This window comes from Candoia aspera, chromosome 5 (assembly GCF_035149785.1).
Source record: "Candoia aspera isolate rCanAsp1 chromosome 5, rCanAsp1.hap2, whole genome shotgun sequence".
Taxonomy (NCBI): domain Eukaryota; kingdom Metazoa; phylum Chordata; class Lepidosauria; order Squamata; family Boidae; genus Candoia; species Candoia aspera.
In genome coordinates, this window is record NC_086157.1 from 9709860 (window position 1) to 9723018 (window position 13159).

The 13159-nt window shown below is 37.8% G+C and overlaps 1 protein-coding gene across 1 annotated transcript in view; it reads left to right on the forward strand.

Annotated features, from left to right (window-relative positions):
* The first annotated feature begins 3638 nt into the window (after positions 1-3638).
* Positions 3639-13159, forward strand: part of AKAP11 (A-kinase anchoring protein 11) — a 44862-nt gene continuing 35341 nt past the window's right edge. The window contains exons 1-6 of the mRNA XM_063304565.1: positions 3639-3846; positions 4851-4949; positions 6767-6877; positions 7777-7821; positions 9203-9337; positions 11690-11954. Coding sequence (XP_063160635.1) covers positions 4890-4949; positions 6767-6877; positions 7777-7821; positions 9203-9337; positions 11690-11954 — 616 coding nt within the window. The 5' untranslated portion in view covers positions 3639-3846; positions 4851-4889. The remainder of the gene's footprint in view (positions 3847-4850; positions 4950-6766; positions 6878-7776; positions 7822-9202; positions 9338-11689; positions 11955-13159) is intronic.

Sequence of the window (13159 nt, forward strand, 5' to 3'; positions counted from 1 at the left end):
ATTAAGTGGTATACATTTACATGAGTTTAGGTGACTGTAAATGCATATAAATAAAATAATCTGTTGGTCAGTGATGAATAAAATATAGCAAAAGAAATAAAACCTAGATGCAATAAAAAAGGCTTCAAAGAACAAAATGAAATTATACATTAATGAAAACAAAACTGTAGAGAGAATAGTTTGCAGGGCATTGAAGGAGCACTCAGCTTCCTCCAGAGGATAGGGACAGATCTGTTTTGCAAGAGGGATATTATGGTATCTTCTCTCCGATATTGCAGAGGGCAAGATATGAAAGCAGGCTAAAGAAAAAACTCTACTGTGTGATGGACAGGCGATGCTGAGCGAATAATTTGCTGGCATGAAAGCTCTCCTATTTGTGTACTGCCGAGAACTTGAACAAGTGCATAAAAGTGATCCAAAAACACAACTGATGAAAGAAAGGCAAGAAGCTAAACCACAATTAAATTTGCTATTTATACACTTCCAGTTTCGGGGGCCAAATATACTCCACTCCACCTGAAGGGCCTTTTCAGCTTGTTTCCTGTATGAAACATTTGAAGTATAGTGTCAGGTATAATGCCAGAAGTAGCTGTAAGCTATAGGTTAGAGAATAAAATTAAATTAATGTAAAATCTCCTTCAAATCAAGCTCACTTTTGCTTTATTCCAACTAACAACCAATGCTAATACAAAGGTTAAATCTGAAAGTAAAGTTAGGGTGTGAACCTTTTATGATCTTATAAGCCATCCAGAAAATGTTGACTAAGGGCTGCTATAAAAATGCATTAAATAATATTGCTGATAGGAACCGTAATTGATTGTTCCTCCTGATTGATTTGGTCAATCTGTATTAACATTTTTTTTCAGTACAGGGGACTTGGATGTGATCCATTAAAAATATTTGCAATCCTTGTCTTTGAAAAATATATCTTTGAAAAATATAAAACATCCTCCCCAGAAAGTAGCATTATTATTAAATAGCTTATGAACATAAACTCCAGTCCTTCTGCTGAAGTCCTTTCCCAGTTCATTATTGATTATTGTTTCTTCCTTTCCTTTTCTTCTGAGTAATGCCTTGATAAATGAAAGGTGGTTTGGTGCAGTGGTTAAGGCACCAAGCTAGAAACTGGGAGACTGAGTTCGAGTCCCACCTTTTCATGAAGGCCCCTGGGTGACCTTGGGCCAGTCTCTCTCTCTCAGCCCTGGGAAGGAGGCAATGGCAAACCACCTCTGAAGTCTTGTCAAGAAAATTGCAGGAACTAGTCCAGGCAATCAACAGGAGTCAACACTGACTCAAAGACACACACACACACACACACACACAAACACAAACACAATACTTGATCAGGATGTGGAGGAATGTAGATGAGGCTGGATTTTGACTTCAGCTATATAGCAGGAAAATGTAATTGCATTTTGGAATTGTGAAAGTGTTCTTGCATTGAACTGAATTGTATAGAAAAAATTGATATTATATAAATTTATATGGAGACCTTAATTGGCCTTAGCATGATACGTGAAGATAGTTCCTTATACCTTCCACTTTCTGTCTGTTTACCTGCGTGCCCAGAAGTGACCCTTCACCTAACAATTGTTCTGTTTCCTACCTTGTTTCATGGATACTAAGAGTTGGATGTAAGTTTCTAGTGCCCAGCTTTGCTCTGCAGGAGGAATACCAGTCCGGTGGACGTGACCTTGCAGTGGTCTGTCTCTTAAGGCCACAAAATTGCTTTCTGAGAATTTGGCTGAAAGCTATTCCAGAGAATAGCAACCATTTCCTAGATTAGCTAGAGATTTATGTAACTCCTGTTGCTTCTCTATGGCCAATGAGCAGGAGAAATACAATTACGGCAATTTATATTCCTCCTGGTGTTTCTAGTTTCTGATGACATTTAGTAAAGCCAATGCAGTTATTTTAATTCTTTTTGTTATCGTTACTGCTATATTTGAGCTGGGTAGCTTTGTTCTACTAAATAAAAACAGGGTTTCAATCAAGAATACACTTACCGAAGGAAAGGTTTTCTAGCTATTCCTTTTATATAAATTATGCTGTCTTAAAACTAGTATTTGCTTCCTTGGGGCTAACTTGAAGGATGTTATCTCAGTTTTCCTGAGCAATAAACAGCCTTATTACATGTTGCTTCTTAGTAACATTTTTCTATTTATTTATTTGTTGTTACTGAGAAAAATATTTTGATAATAGTTTCCTTTTTAATTGCTTTGTTCTAACTGCGTACCTTATATAGTAAAGGAGTTTAGAAATGTTGCATCAGACGATTGTAGCAACCAGGCATATCTTTTCTGATATATGATTCTATTTCATGAGAGTGGAAAGCTATTGGAAAGTGGGAGAAAGCATTATATATTAGATGACAGGGAAGAAGATCCTTCTAAGATAATTCTCTGGACAGGTTTCTTTTGATGTGTAATAACGAATTCATTCATTGTTACCTCGTACTACATTTTGCTGTGTATTAATTAAAATGAATAAAAACTGATAAAATGATAGTTAAACACTCTGAAGTCCAGAAAATATGTCATTGTTTGCCTTTTAATTGGATGTGGATGTTTGAAAGAAATTGGGTTCTTGGAAAAATATCAAATTTAAAGAAAACAATGGTATGCCTTCTTCTCCTTCTTTTCTTTTAATACAACTAATGCCGTCAAATACATTTTCCACTTAATTCAATGAAAGTAATACTTGATCTTAGATGTTGTCCTCGTCATTTTGTAGGGGCCATGATGTTGTCCTGGTCTCTACAAAAATCACCTTGAATGCTAATTGACTACTCTTAGATTAAAGGAAAGTGGTGTTTGCCCTGAGTATTGATTTTCCTAAAACAATATACCCCGTATTGCCATGAGAAAACACTTGAAAAATGTTTAGTTGAGACTTTCCCAACCTGGTACCTTCTAGAACAGTGCTTCTCAATCCTGGAAACTTTAGGATATGTGGACTTCAACTCCTAGAATTCCCCAGCCAGCTAGAATTTTGGGAGTTGAAGTCCACATATCTTAAAGTTGCCAGGGTTGAGAAATACTGTTCTAGATGCTGGCTGGGAGTTGTGGGAATGATAGCCTAAGATGCCTAAAATATGCCATAGTTTACCTAGTTTCTAGTTTCCAGTAGATACAATACATTCTGTCTCACTGATGAAAGATTAAAGAAGTGGAAGGTGTCAACTGTTAAAATATCGTAGAATCATAGGGTTGGAAGGGACCTTGGAGTCTTCATACCATCTCAGACAAATGGTTGTCCAGTCTTTTCTTGAAAACCTCCAGCGATGGAGCACCCACAACTCTGGGAGGCAAGCTGTTCCACTGCTTAATAGTTCTCACTGTCAGGAAATTCCTCCTTGCTTCCAGGTTGGACCTCCCTCTGATGAGGCTCCACCCAGTGCTTCTTGTCCTACCCTCAGGTGTTGTGGAGAATAAACCGACGCCCTCTTCCCTGTGGCAGCCCTTCAGGTATTGGAAGACAGTTATCATGTCTCCCCTCAGTCTTCTCTTCGTTAAGCTAAGCACACCTAGTTCCTTTAGCCGTTCTTCCTAGGATTTAGCCTCCAGACCATGCTTAGCCTGCTAAAAGTAATACTTTCTTGGATTTCTGATTTTGTTGCTCCTTGTCCTCTCTAGCACCACATGAAGCCAATGGTGAAGTTCTTCCTTCTTTCAATACTGTAGTATGCAGAAGACAGATTGCTGCCTAGAAGGCTCTCATGGACAATGGTGCAGGAAAACTCCATCTCCCGCTGCTAAAACACAAGAAACCTGAGGGCTGTCTCACAGTATGGATCTTCAGCAAGTGGGTTTTGGATACTGATGGCAACAAAGCATTTGCATCTGTGTAAGCATCATTGGTTTTTATGACTTGAGATGTTATCTTGAACTGAATAAAACCTCTCAGACCCATAGTGAAAATAGAATCTCAGGTGGGCCCATTTTTATTTTCTTCCCTATTTTATTTTATGGAATTTTAATTTTTTAAGTGTTCTTTTTATGTTGTTATTTTTTCCTTTATCAGTGGAGATGCTCAGACGCCATGCAGGATTATGCCTTCTCCTCCTGATAATGAAAAACTACTGCATCTTTCTCTTTTATGCAAATGGGCAGAAGAAGTTACCAGAATAGATAGGCACGTTTTCTTTTTCTCCTCTGTCTCTTTGCGTTCCTGGGGGCTTGGAAGTTGGGAAGTTAAGGGGAAAAAATGTGTACATTTTTCAGAAGCACTCATTTTGCACATTATTCTTCCCAAATCTGGAAAAAGTAGCCTGATTTTGAGGGAGTAGGAAGTTTATGGGGTACAGTAAGTAGCTTAAGGTATGAATTCTCCTCTTAAACCCCCCACATTGCATTTTTGTAAAGAAAGATCTAAAAATGTTGGGCCAGCCCACTCTGGGCAACTCCGTAGGCTGAACCCAATTCTCTGCCTTGTCCTATGCAGCCTTGATTATTGATCAATTATGTGCCATCAAGCCAATGTTGATTCTAAGGGCCACAGAGATGTTCTCCAGGGCCTTCTGTCCCCACCCTGATCCTTCAGATCTTCCATTGGTGCATCCAGTGCCGTTGAATCTGAGTCCATCCCCATGGCTGCTGGTCCTCCTCTGCATGCAGCCGAAAATACCACATTTGTTTTGTATTCCAATAAGTTTATTTGTTTATGAAGCCAGTATGTTTATTTGTTGACAGTGAAACAAGCCAACCTGGTATGTGGTTTGTAAGAATTTCTTTTTTCTGTTAGCATTTTACTCTTTTTTTTTTTTTTTTGCTATTTTTACAATCAACATGAAATTGTGAATTATAAACAGTAGTAGATTCATTAAAGAACATAACCCGTTTTTATTTTAGAGATTATTGAATTCATCAGTGAAAATAAAAATTTAAAAAATGGATGGTCATATCAGGGTCCAAAGCTGTCCCAAGAATCCTAGAGGAGCAGTGAAAAAGGTAAAACCCCGTTCTTAAGAATGTTGTTCTGCCTGGCCTGCTTTTTGACTGTTTTTACATACGATTAGGGCTTTTCTTTTTTCTTTATTTCACTAAGAAAAAAAGTGGCAGACAATTTGGCGAGGAGGTTTTGTAAGCCCCACGGTGTGTAAGGTTGGCCTTGAAAAAGAAAGTTTAAAGTGAGAGTCAGTGAGTTTTTAAATAAAGTTTAAATCAGTTTTAAAGCATGCTTGAAGGACAGGCAGTTTTGTGCTGTAAAGCAGCGATACTCATAACTGACAGCAGCTATGAATAACCAAGTAGTTCTGTTGCTGATTGGTAATTTGTTCTGGATTTATTTTCCTGCACAGTTTTCTAACACTCTTGTAATTAAATCTTGGCTATACTGAGCCTTTTATTTGCTTTGCGCATCCTTTTTAAAAAGAACCCTGTTTTCGCTGCCATGGGGAAGGTGCATTGGACATGTTTCTCCTAAAGGTTTTGGATGGGAAAGCAGCTTTATCTTTTGTTTCTTCCTTTAAGGGTTGTCTACCATTCTGAGGGTGTTTGTTTCTACAGTCTCCCATCTCTGGTTACCAGGAATTCATGTCCTCTGTCTCTGCACTTGCTCCTCGTAACCTCTTCCCACCGAGAGTTGCTACTTCTTGTGTGCTCTTGGGCTTTCAGAGAAGTTGTACCTCCAACCCTTGACTTTATAGATAGAGGTGGAGGCCTTTCTCCAATTGGGAACTATCTTTGTGTTTCTTGACCAAGTCAACTCAGAGCCAGCTAGATATTTCCTCTGTGGACATTTAGAAACAATTTGGCCATGTGACAACCTTAACCACACTTGATTTTTTTTTTGTTTTAGGTTGAATGTGACTAGTTCCTCATTGTTTTCCTAGAGATACGAGTTCTTGTCTCAGTCCTTCTCCCTTGGTACACTCATCCAGTGTCTGCTGGAATGAGAGGTTGTAATAAATTTAATTAAATAAATCCTTCAAATCCTGTGCAACAACCCTCTTGAGATTCAGCAAGCCCCCAGCCTCCTTGAGGGAGGTTTCAAAAAGCTGATTCTTCCCCATAATTCTTACACTTAATTTGAGCATCAGGAGAGTCAAAATCTTAAGACCCCTAGGCAAAATAATAGTTTCTACAGAATTCTGAGTTAAAAAAAATAGGAGAAAATTGCAGAGAAAAGCTACTGCTGTTGCTTTTAACCATACACTTCTTTGCTTTATTTATTTTAGGTGTGCCTAAATATTCTGTGTGCCAGTTCTCAGCAGTAGGACATTTCAGGATACAGGACTGCCCAATACAGGGAAAAGTTTACGTTTCAGATTCTAGTTTCCAGGAAGACTAGAAATCTAGAACTTCATAAGTACGATGAGTTCTGTGGAGTTGTTCATTCACAAAGAGGAGTTTTTGCTTTGTCCATTTGGTCAGATATTTCCTGATCAAATGAATGAAGAAGCAACTTTTCTATAACTTTGTGAATCCATTTTTTAAATTCAGAATCTAGTGAGTAACACTTGTTTGTAATTTGCCCTAGGTTGGCCTTAAGAATTAGTTGGATTACATGCAGGGCTCTGCAGGGATGGTCACTTGCTTCAAAAAGGCAGATATGGCTGGGTGACCAAGCTCTGGCCCTTTTTAACGTGTCACACTCACTGCATGCATGTTAAAAAGGGAGGGGCTTTGATCACCCAGTGGTGTGTGCTGTTTTGAAGCCGGTGACCACTGCTGTTGACTTTCCCTGGTATGATGTTGATCTCCTTTAGAAATATTGGTTTTATTTCCCATTCACTTATTTATTTCTGTTCCTTTTTTAAAAATAGAACTTCAGTGAATCTTCCCTCTCTCCCATGATGGCATTGTTGCAAAGTCAAAAACAACTATGCACAATATCAACAGAGGAACTGACTGAAGAACAAGAAAATTTCAATGAGGTTTGGCATTCTATGCAGACATGTGTTTAAATTCATAATAATGTTAATTATACACTTCATTATGGTCTTCGCCCAGGCCATAATGAAGTGAATGAGGCCCCTCACTTCATCACACTTGCCATCTTTTATCTTTATTTTTTATGTGTTATTGATTTTAGTGTAATTTCTTTGTTTGGTTGATGTGAGCAGTCCAGAGTCTTTGAGAGTCTGGTGGCATACAAGTTTATTGTTATCATTATTTTCATATAAACTTGCTCCTTAAGCATTAGAGAAAAGGTATTTGTAATGGGTATTTAGGCTGTTTTCATATAGTTCAATTATAGAGAGACACTGAATATATTTCACTTTTTAGACTGAATACTTATTTTGATGTTAAACTAAGCCATACATTGTAATATAAAACACTTTCTGAGTTATCTGTATGTTTATGTTATTGCTTAATTAGACGATAACAGATCGGTTCTCTGGTCTGATTCTTCCCTGTTGGGATAAACGTAATATTCTTAGCCAAAGTACAGCATAAACTTCTTAATCTTCATTCCCAACACATTCCTTCTCAGTTATTTAAAAAGTTTGTAAACAAATTTCCTGCTTGGATTGCGAAAGGATGCGGGTCTCCCAATAACCTTCCTGAATTTTCAGCGTTGCTTGTCCCATGTGCACTTCACAGGGTGATGCTTGATAGTTTGCTCATATCTATGGTCCTGTTATGTATTTAACAAACACCAGATACAGCCTGTACTCTAAACATCCTGGAAGATGTTCAAAATGGAACTAGCTAGCATTGAACAGTCCTCTATCTTCTTCTGTTCAAGCACGAAGTATAATGTACTTAAAACCTGTATATATGCCTTTTCGTATTTATATGACCTCTCTATATGTGTGTATTTCCATTATAGGTCACATTTCTCTGTTTTGCTAATGATACAGCTATTGCACCTAAGGTATGTTATCTGAGTAAAAAGGCTGCACCCATTAAATATTTCAATGTGGGTTGTTTTGGTATCAGTGGTATTCACAGTTACCTTTTTTTACAGATAGAAATTAAAAGATATTCCAGAAAGGTAACTGATCAGCAGAACAGGGCAGTTTTCAGGATATGTGGAGCTTCAGTAACTTCGGTGATGGGTTGTGTGCTGAGAAGATTTTCCTCTCCACCTCTCCAATAACTGTGGGATAAAAATTATGATACCAAGTTCCTTATCTTTACTCTGAATTGATTTTTTATGTGTCTATAAAGGCTGGTCAAACAGGCTGTACACCTTGCAGATGACTTATCAACCTGCCATTCTCCTGCAAGATCAGGAACAATAATTGGCAGGTCTTCCACTATATACTTTGGTGTGGTGTTTCCAGTTGACAGAAATGGATTTCTGCATTGGTAGACAGATTCTGAAAACCGATGCAAGCAAAAATTGGAACTGTTAATGTGAGAGGAACCCAATTTTGCTAAGAGTTTTTGTAGGCCCAGGTACTTAAAGACCTAATCGTATACTTGCTTATGGTTGCTAGATTTGAAATAGCCCAATGGTGAAATAGTTCTGCTGAATCGCCCTTGAAGATTAAAACTGCATTGGCTGAAAAATTGTCCGAGGAACTCATTCTGGAGACCCATCATAACTGGACATGTATAATATTAACTACTATGATTTTATTATTTTTGCCTGAAAGAACGATGTGTTTAGAAAATAACCTCCCTGTGCATTGAAAAATAATCTGTGTGGATGTCCACTCTGAAAGAATCCGAACGTCAACCGTGTAGAGTTGATAGAAAGAAATTCCACATAAGTGCTCCAAATTATTTATAAAAGGCAACTTGTGTTTCATTTGTTGTTATCCGTGCTGGATTTCAAGTAATGCCTAACTGTAAATAGTAAAAATCTAGTTTTAAAAAGAGAACCCAGAAGAGGACTTTTTGATTGGGTTACCCGAGTGAAATGTGCTTGGCTTTTATTTCCTACTCTTACGTGGGCATTATATTGCTTACGTTTTTGCAAGCACTTTTTGGTTGAGACCTTTTGACAATCAATAGCTTTACTGCTTCTGTTATTTTCCTTTTCTATTATGTTTAAAAAGCATAATCTAATTCATACTTAGCCATAAGTAAACCCATTACATTTCATGAAGATTTTTGGCAGATGTGTTTGTATACAATTGCATCTTAAGTTATTTTATTGTGGTGTTGATTTGTTTTGTTGTAAATTGTTTTTGTGTTCATACTAAGAAGAAAAGGTCCACTGTCTGGATGAAAAGCTCATTGGTGGAATTTGCTGATGGTTTCTCTACACAAGTGTATTGTTCTCAAGTGTATTCTGTTTGGTTTAGGAATTGGCAGCCATCTCTGTGGAGCTTCCAGATGTTCTGAAATCATTCCACTTTTGCAGTTTGCATGAACAGGAAGTTCTTTTTCTAAAGGATATATGCAAACCAGCAGAGACTAGTCATGACTTCAGACAAAAGGTACGAGAGTCTTTTATGCCGCTATTAGTTTGCTTTTCATTCAAAGATCTGTTAAGGTGACCTAGGGTTCTGGATGAAAAGAATCTGAAACATTAATCGGTACATTTATATGTACTACTCTGTGCTTTAAAGGGTAGGAGGTTTGTTTTGCATAAGTAATGTCAAAATTCTGTAGCCACAGCTAGGAACTAGAAAGAAACAGCCAAGGAAATAAGTATGTCTAAGCTCTGGATAGTAAAATTTATTAGGAAAAAAGGTGAGAGTGACCACACAAAAATTACAGCAGACGCTTGCTTTGAAAAACACACAAACACACACACATGCAATTCAAAGCAGTTAGTTCTAGGTCTCTTTTTTGGGGGGTGGGGTCTTGGAAGAAGCCTGTCCCTTCTAGAAATGTGAAACTCACTTGAAGCTGGACAGGGTTTACACTGTGGCTTCTAACCTCCTTGTGAGAATGGAAATCCACTCTCACAACTTCATACAGAGAAAATATTTGGCTGCAGAGTAACTTTATGAAAAGTATTTGTATTAGGGTGGGTTTTATGTTGTGGAAAACATCTTGTATCCACTCTGTGTATAGAAGGATTGTACTTTAAGATGCAGAAGTTGTATATCTTTTCCATTATTTAACATAATTCAGGAGAGACACATTGCATTAAGTGAAACAATATATCCTTTACAAATACTGAAACTTGGAAACCGGTCCAGGAGGATATTGAGTCTTGTCTTATTAAACTTCTAGACTTTTTAAACATTGTCAACAAACATGTAGACAGGTTACTTGATTGACTGATTGATTAATTGATTGATTGATTACGGGCCATCAAGTCATCGTTGACTCTTGGAGACCACACAGATAGGTTTTCTCCCTGATGATCTTTCCCTAACCTGGTCCTTCAGCAATTCCAACAGTGCATCCATCATCACTGTAACTCAGTCCATCCACCTTGCTGCTGGTTATCTTCTTCTCTTCCTTTCCACCTTTCCCGGCACGAGAGCCTTCTCCAAAGAGGGTTGCTCAAGAGACACTGTATTTGGATTTTCAAAAAGCCTTTAACATTGTCCCTCATGACAGCCTCACAACAGCCAAAGGATAAGAGGGCAAGATGCTCCCATAAATTGATAGCTGATTTGATAGAATCAGGGATAAGAATAAATGAAATGCTGAAGAGGTGTTCTGAATGGGGCTTCTAGGAATTGGTGTTGATACCAGACTTTTTACATTTGTTTACAGACAATCTGAGAAATGAGGTAGCCAGATTTGCTGATTATATACGCTGGTCAATGTTAGCAGAACCTAAAAGGGCTTATGAAGAGTTCTATAAGTACAACTAAATTCAATGAATGGGCCTTAATATGGCAAAGGCAGTTCAGTAAAAGCAAGTTTGAAGTAATGCCTTTTAGTTCTAAAAACCAAACTTGCTGGGAAAGGAATCTCGGTGTCATGGTTGATAGCTCAATGACTATACGTCGACACAGCGTGCAGATTCTGTAAAAAAGGCAAATTCCGTGTTTGAAATGACTATGAAGAGAATTGAAATGCAACAGCCAGTGTAATAATGCCTTCATATAGATTAACGAAGTAGTACAACTCAACTGGCCACAATTCAAATAGGATATTGTGGAGCTAAAAAGATGTGGATATGATTAGAGCAGCATCCATACTTGGAAAGTTGGGTTTTTTTAGCTTAGAGTGAGGGCAAGTAAGCAGCAGCATGTTTAGAGGCAGGCAAATCCATACGTGCTATAAAAAAGTGGAAAGGTAGAAGTTTTTCTCCATCTCTCACAATGATGGAATTTGGGGCAATCATGAAAATGAAATGCAGTAAGATTCAGAATAAATGAAAAAGAAGTGCTTCTTGTCACAATGCAGAGTTAAATGGTAGAATTTGCTGCCATCCAGTATTACGGCAGGCACCCAAGATTTTCAGTGGGCATTAAAATGAGGTTTTTAAATGAGGATTAGACAAATCCATGGAAGCCAAATCTGTCTATTTCTTTTAGTTCTCAATTATTATATATTCCATACTGAATCACAGGCAACGTACCTGAAGTACAGTATCAGCTGTCAGAAGAAATAATAGTAGATAACTGTCACACTCCTGGGAATACTTACAGTATGAGCTTCTTGAGCGCATCTGGTTGGCTGTAGGGTAGTGGGGCCAGCGGATAGCATTTTTTATTCCTTAGAGCAGTATTTCTCAATCTCAGCAGCTTTAAGATGTGTGGACTTCAACTCCCACAATTCCCCAGCCAGCATCTTAAAGCTGATAAGGTTGAGAGACGCTGCCTTAGAGAAAACAGGGAGACCCTGATGAATGACATACTCTTTTCTTCTCTTTTCACAAGAATTGCCCTTCACGAATACTGTGTGTGATGAGACTGTCTTCTTCATTTCCAAGGCTCAGAGTTGATACTGTATTCACTCTGCTGAGCAAGTACGCTGCTGCAATAAGATGTACTGAGGAAATGCTCTCATTGCAAAAACATGCGCTGGATTCAACCCACACAGAGAATGATGACACTAACCAATCGGTGTCATCAATTGAAGATGATTTTGTTACTGCTTTGGAGCATTTAGATGAAGATGAGCCAGCAAAGACGATCCCTTCTGGTTAGTGCCCCCGGAATATTGTACCTTCTTCAGTGTTTCGGGTTTTGAAATGTGTGTTTAAATGAACTGCATGCTAGAATTGACTTTTACTTGACAGAAATATTTTTGTACATAATATATTTGTGTATTTCGGTGTTGCTGTGTCCAGCCCTGTATCAATAGAAAGAACTGGCACTAGCAGATTAGTATTAGGATCAAATATACCTGATGGAACTTACTAAGCATGACACGATTTACAATAAAAACAATCATGCCTTACTTGAGATGTTCCACTTTCCTGTAAACAGCGCAATTAGATGTAAGTCATTTTGTACTCATAAGGTACAAAGAAAGTCACAACTATGTAGAATGTGGCACCTAATTGACCCTCCAGGCTTTTAAAACAAAATAGTGTGCCATTAAATGCTTCTAGCATAATTGTAGCACACAGACAAACATAACAGCTTATGCACAATCATCAGATATTACACCGTGTATAATTACATGAAATAGATCGTTGTTTCAATTTTCTTTTGTTCTGCCAACAATAGAAAGAAGAAAGAAACAAAGCCCACTCTTTTTCTTGGTATCAGGGTAGCTCTGAGACTGTGTCTCTAAATGTCTCAGACAATGTGAGTTATTTAAAAATAGGTCTTCTAGAGAGAGACACCTTTCGGCAAGTTAATGCCACCATGTTGACCTTGCAAATGTTACAGGCAATTAAACGATCAGTGTTAACTATACTCAGAAGGGGAATTGGCCATTTTTTAAAATAGGTGTTCACGAAACTATTGAGAACATACTTTTTAAAAATGGGCACAGCATGCAAATATTATAAAAACATAAGTGCCTCTGCCTTTACGGTGTCTGGATTGTTTTTTATCTTAATATAATGAGAAATATTTTCAGGTCTGTATTCTTTGAGTATCTTGCATGGAGGAAAACAGAACGACTGTGATTTGGCAGGAGGTGAGGTGTACTTAGTACATATGTCTTTCTACAAAATGAAAATGCTGTGGATCACAGATGGGTATTACTTGGACACGAATAATTATGAGAAGTTCCGATTTAAGAGGGTTATTTGTTTTTATATTTTCCAGAATACAGCCAGTTTCTATAATTTCCCTGGTTTTTCAGATGTCCCATCCGTTCCAGTAAGAGTGGAATGTCTGTAAAAGTAAAAACAGTAAGGTGTAAAAGCATCAATTTGCCAAAGATTGAGGAAA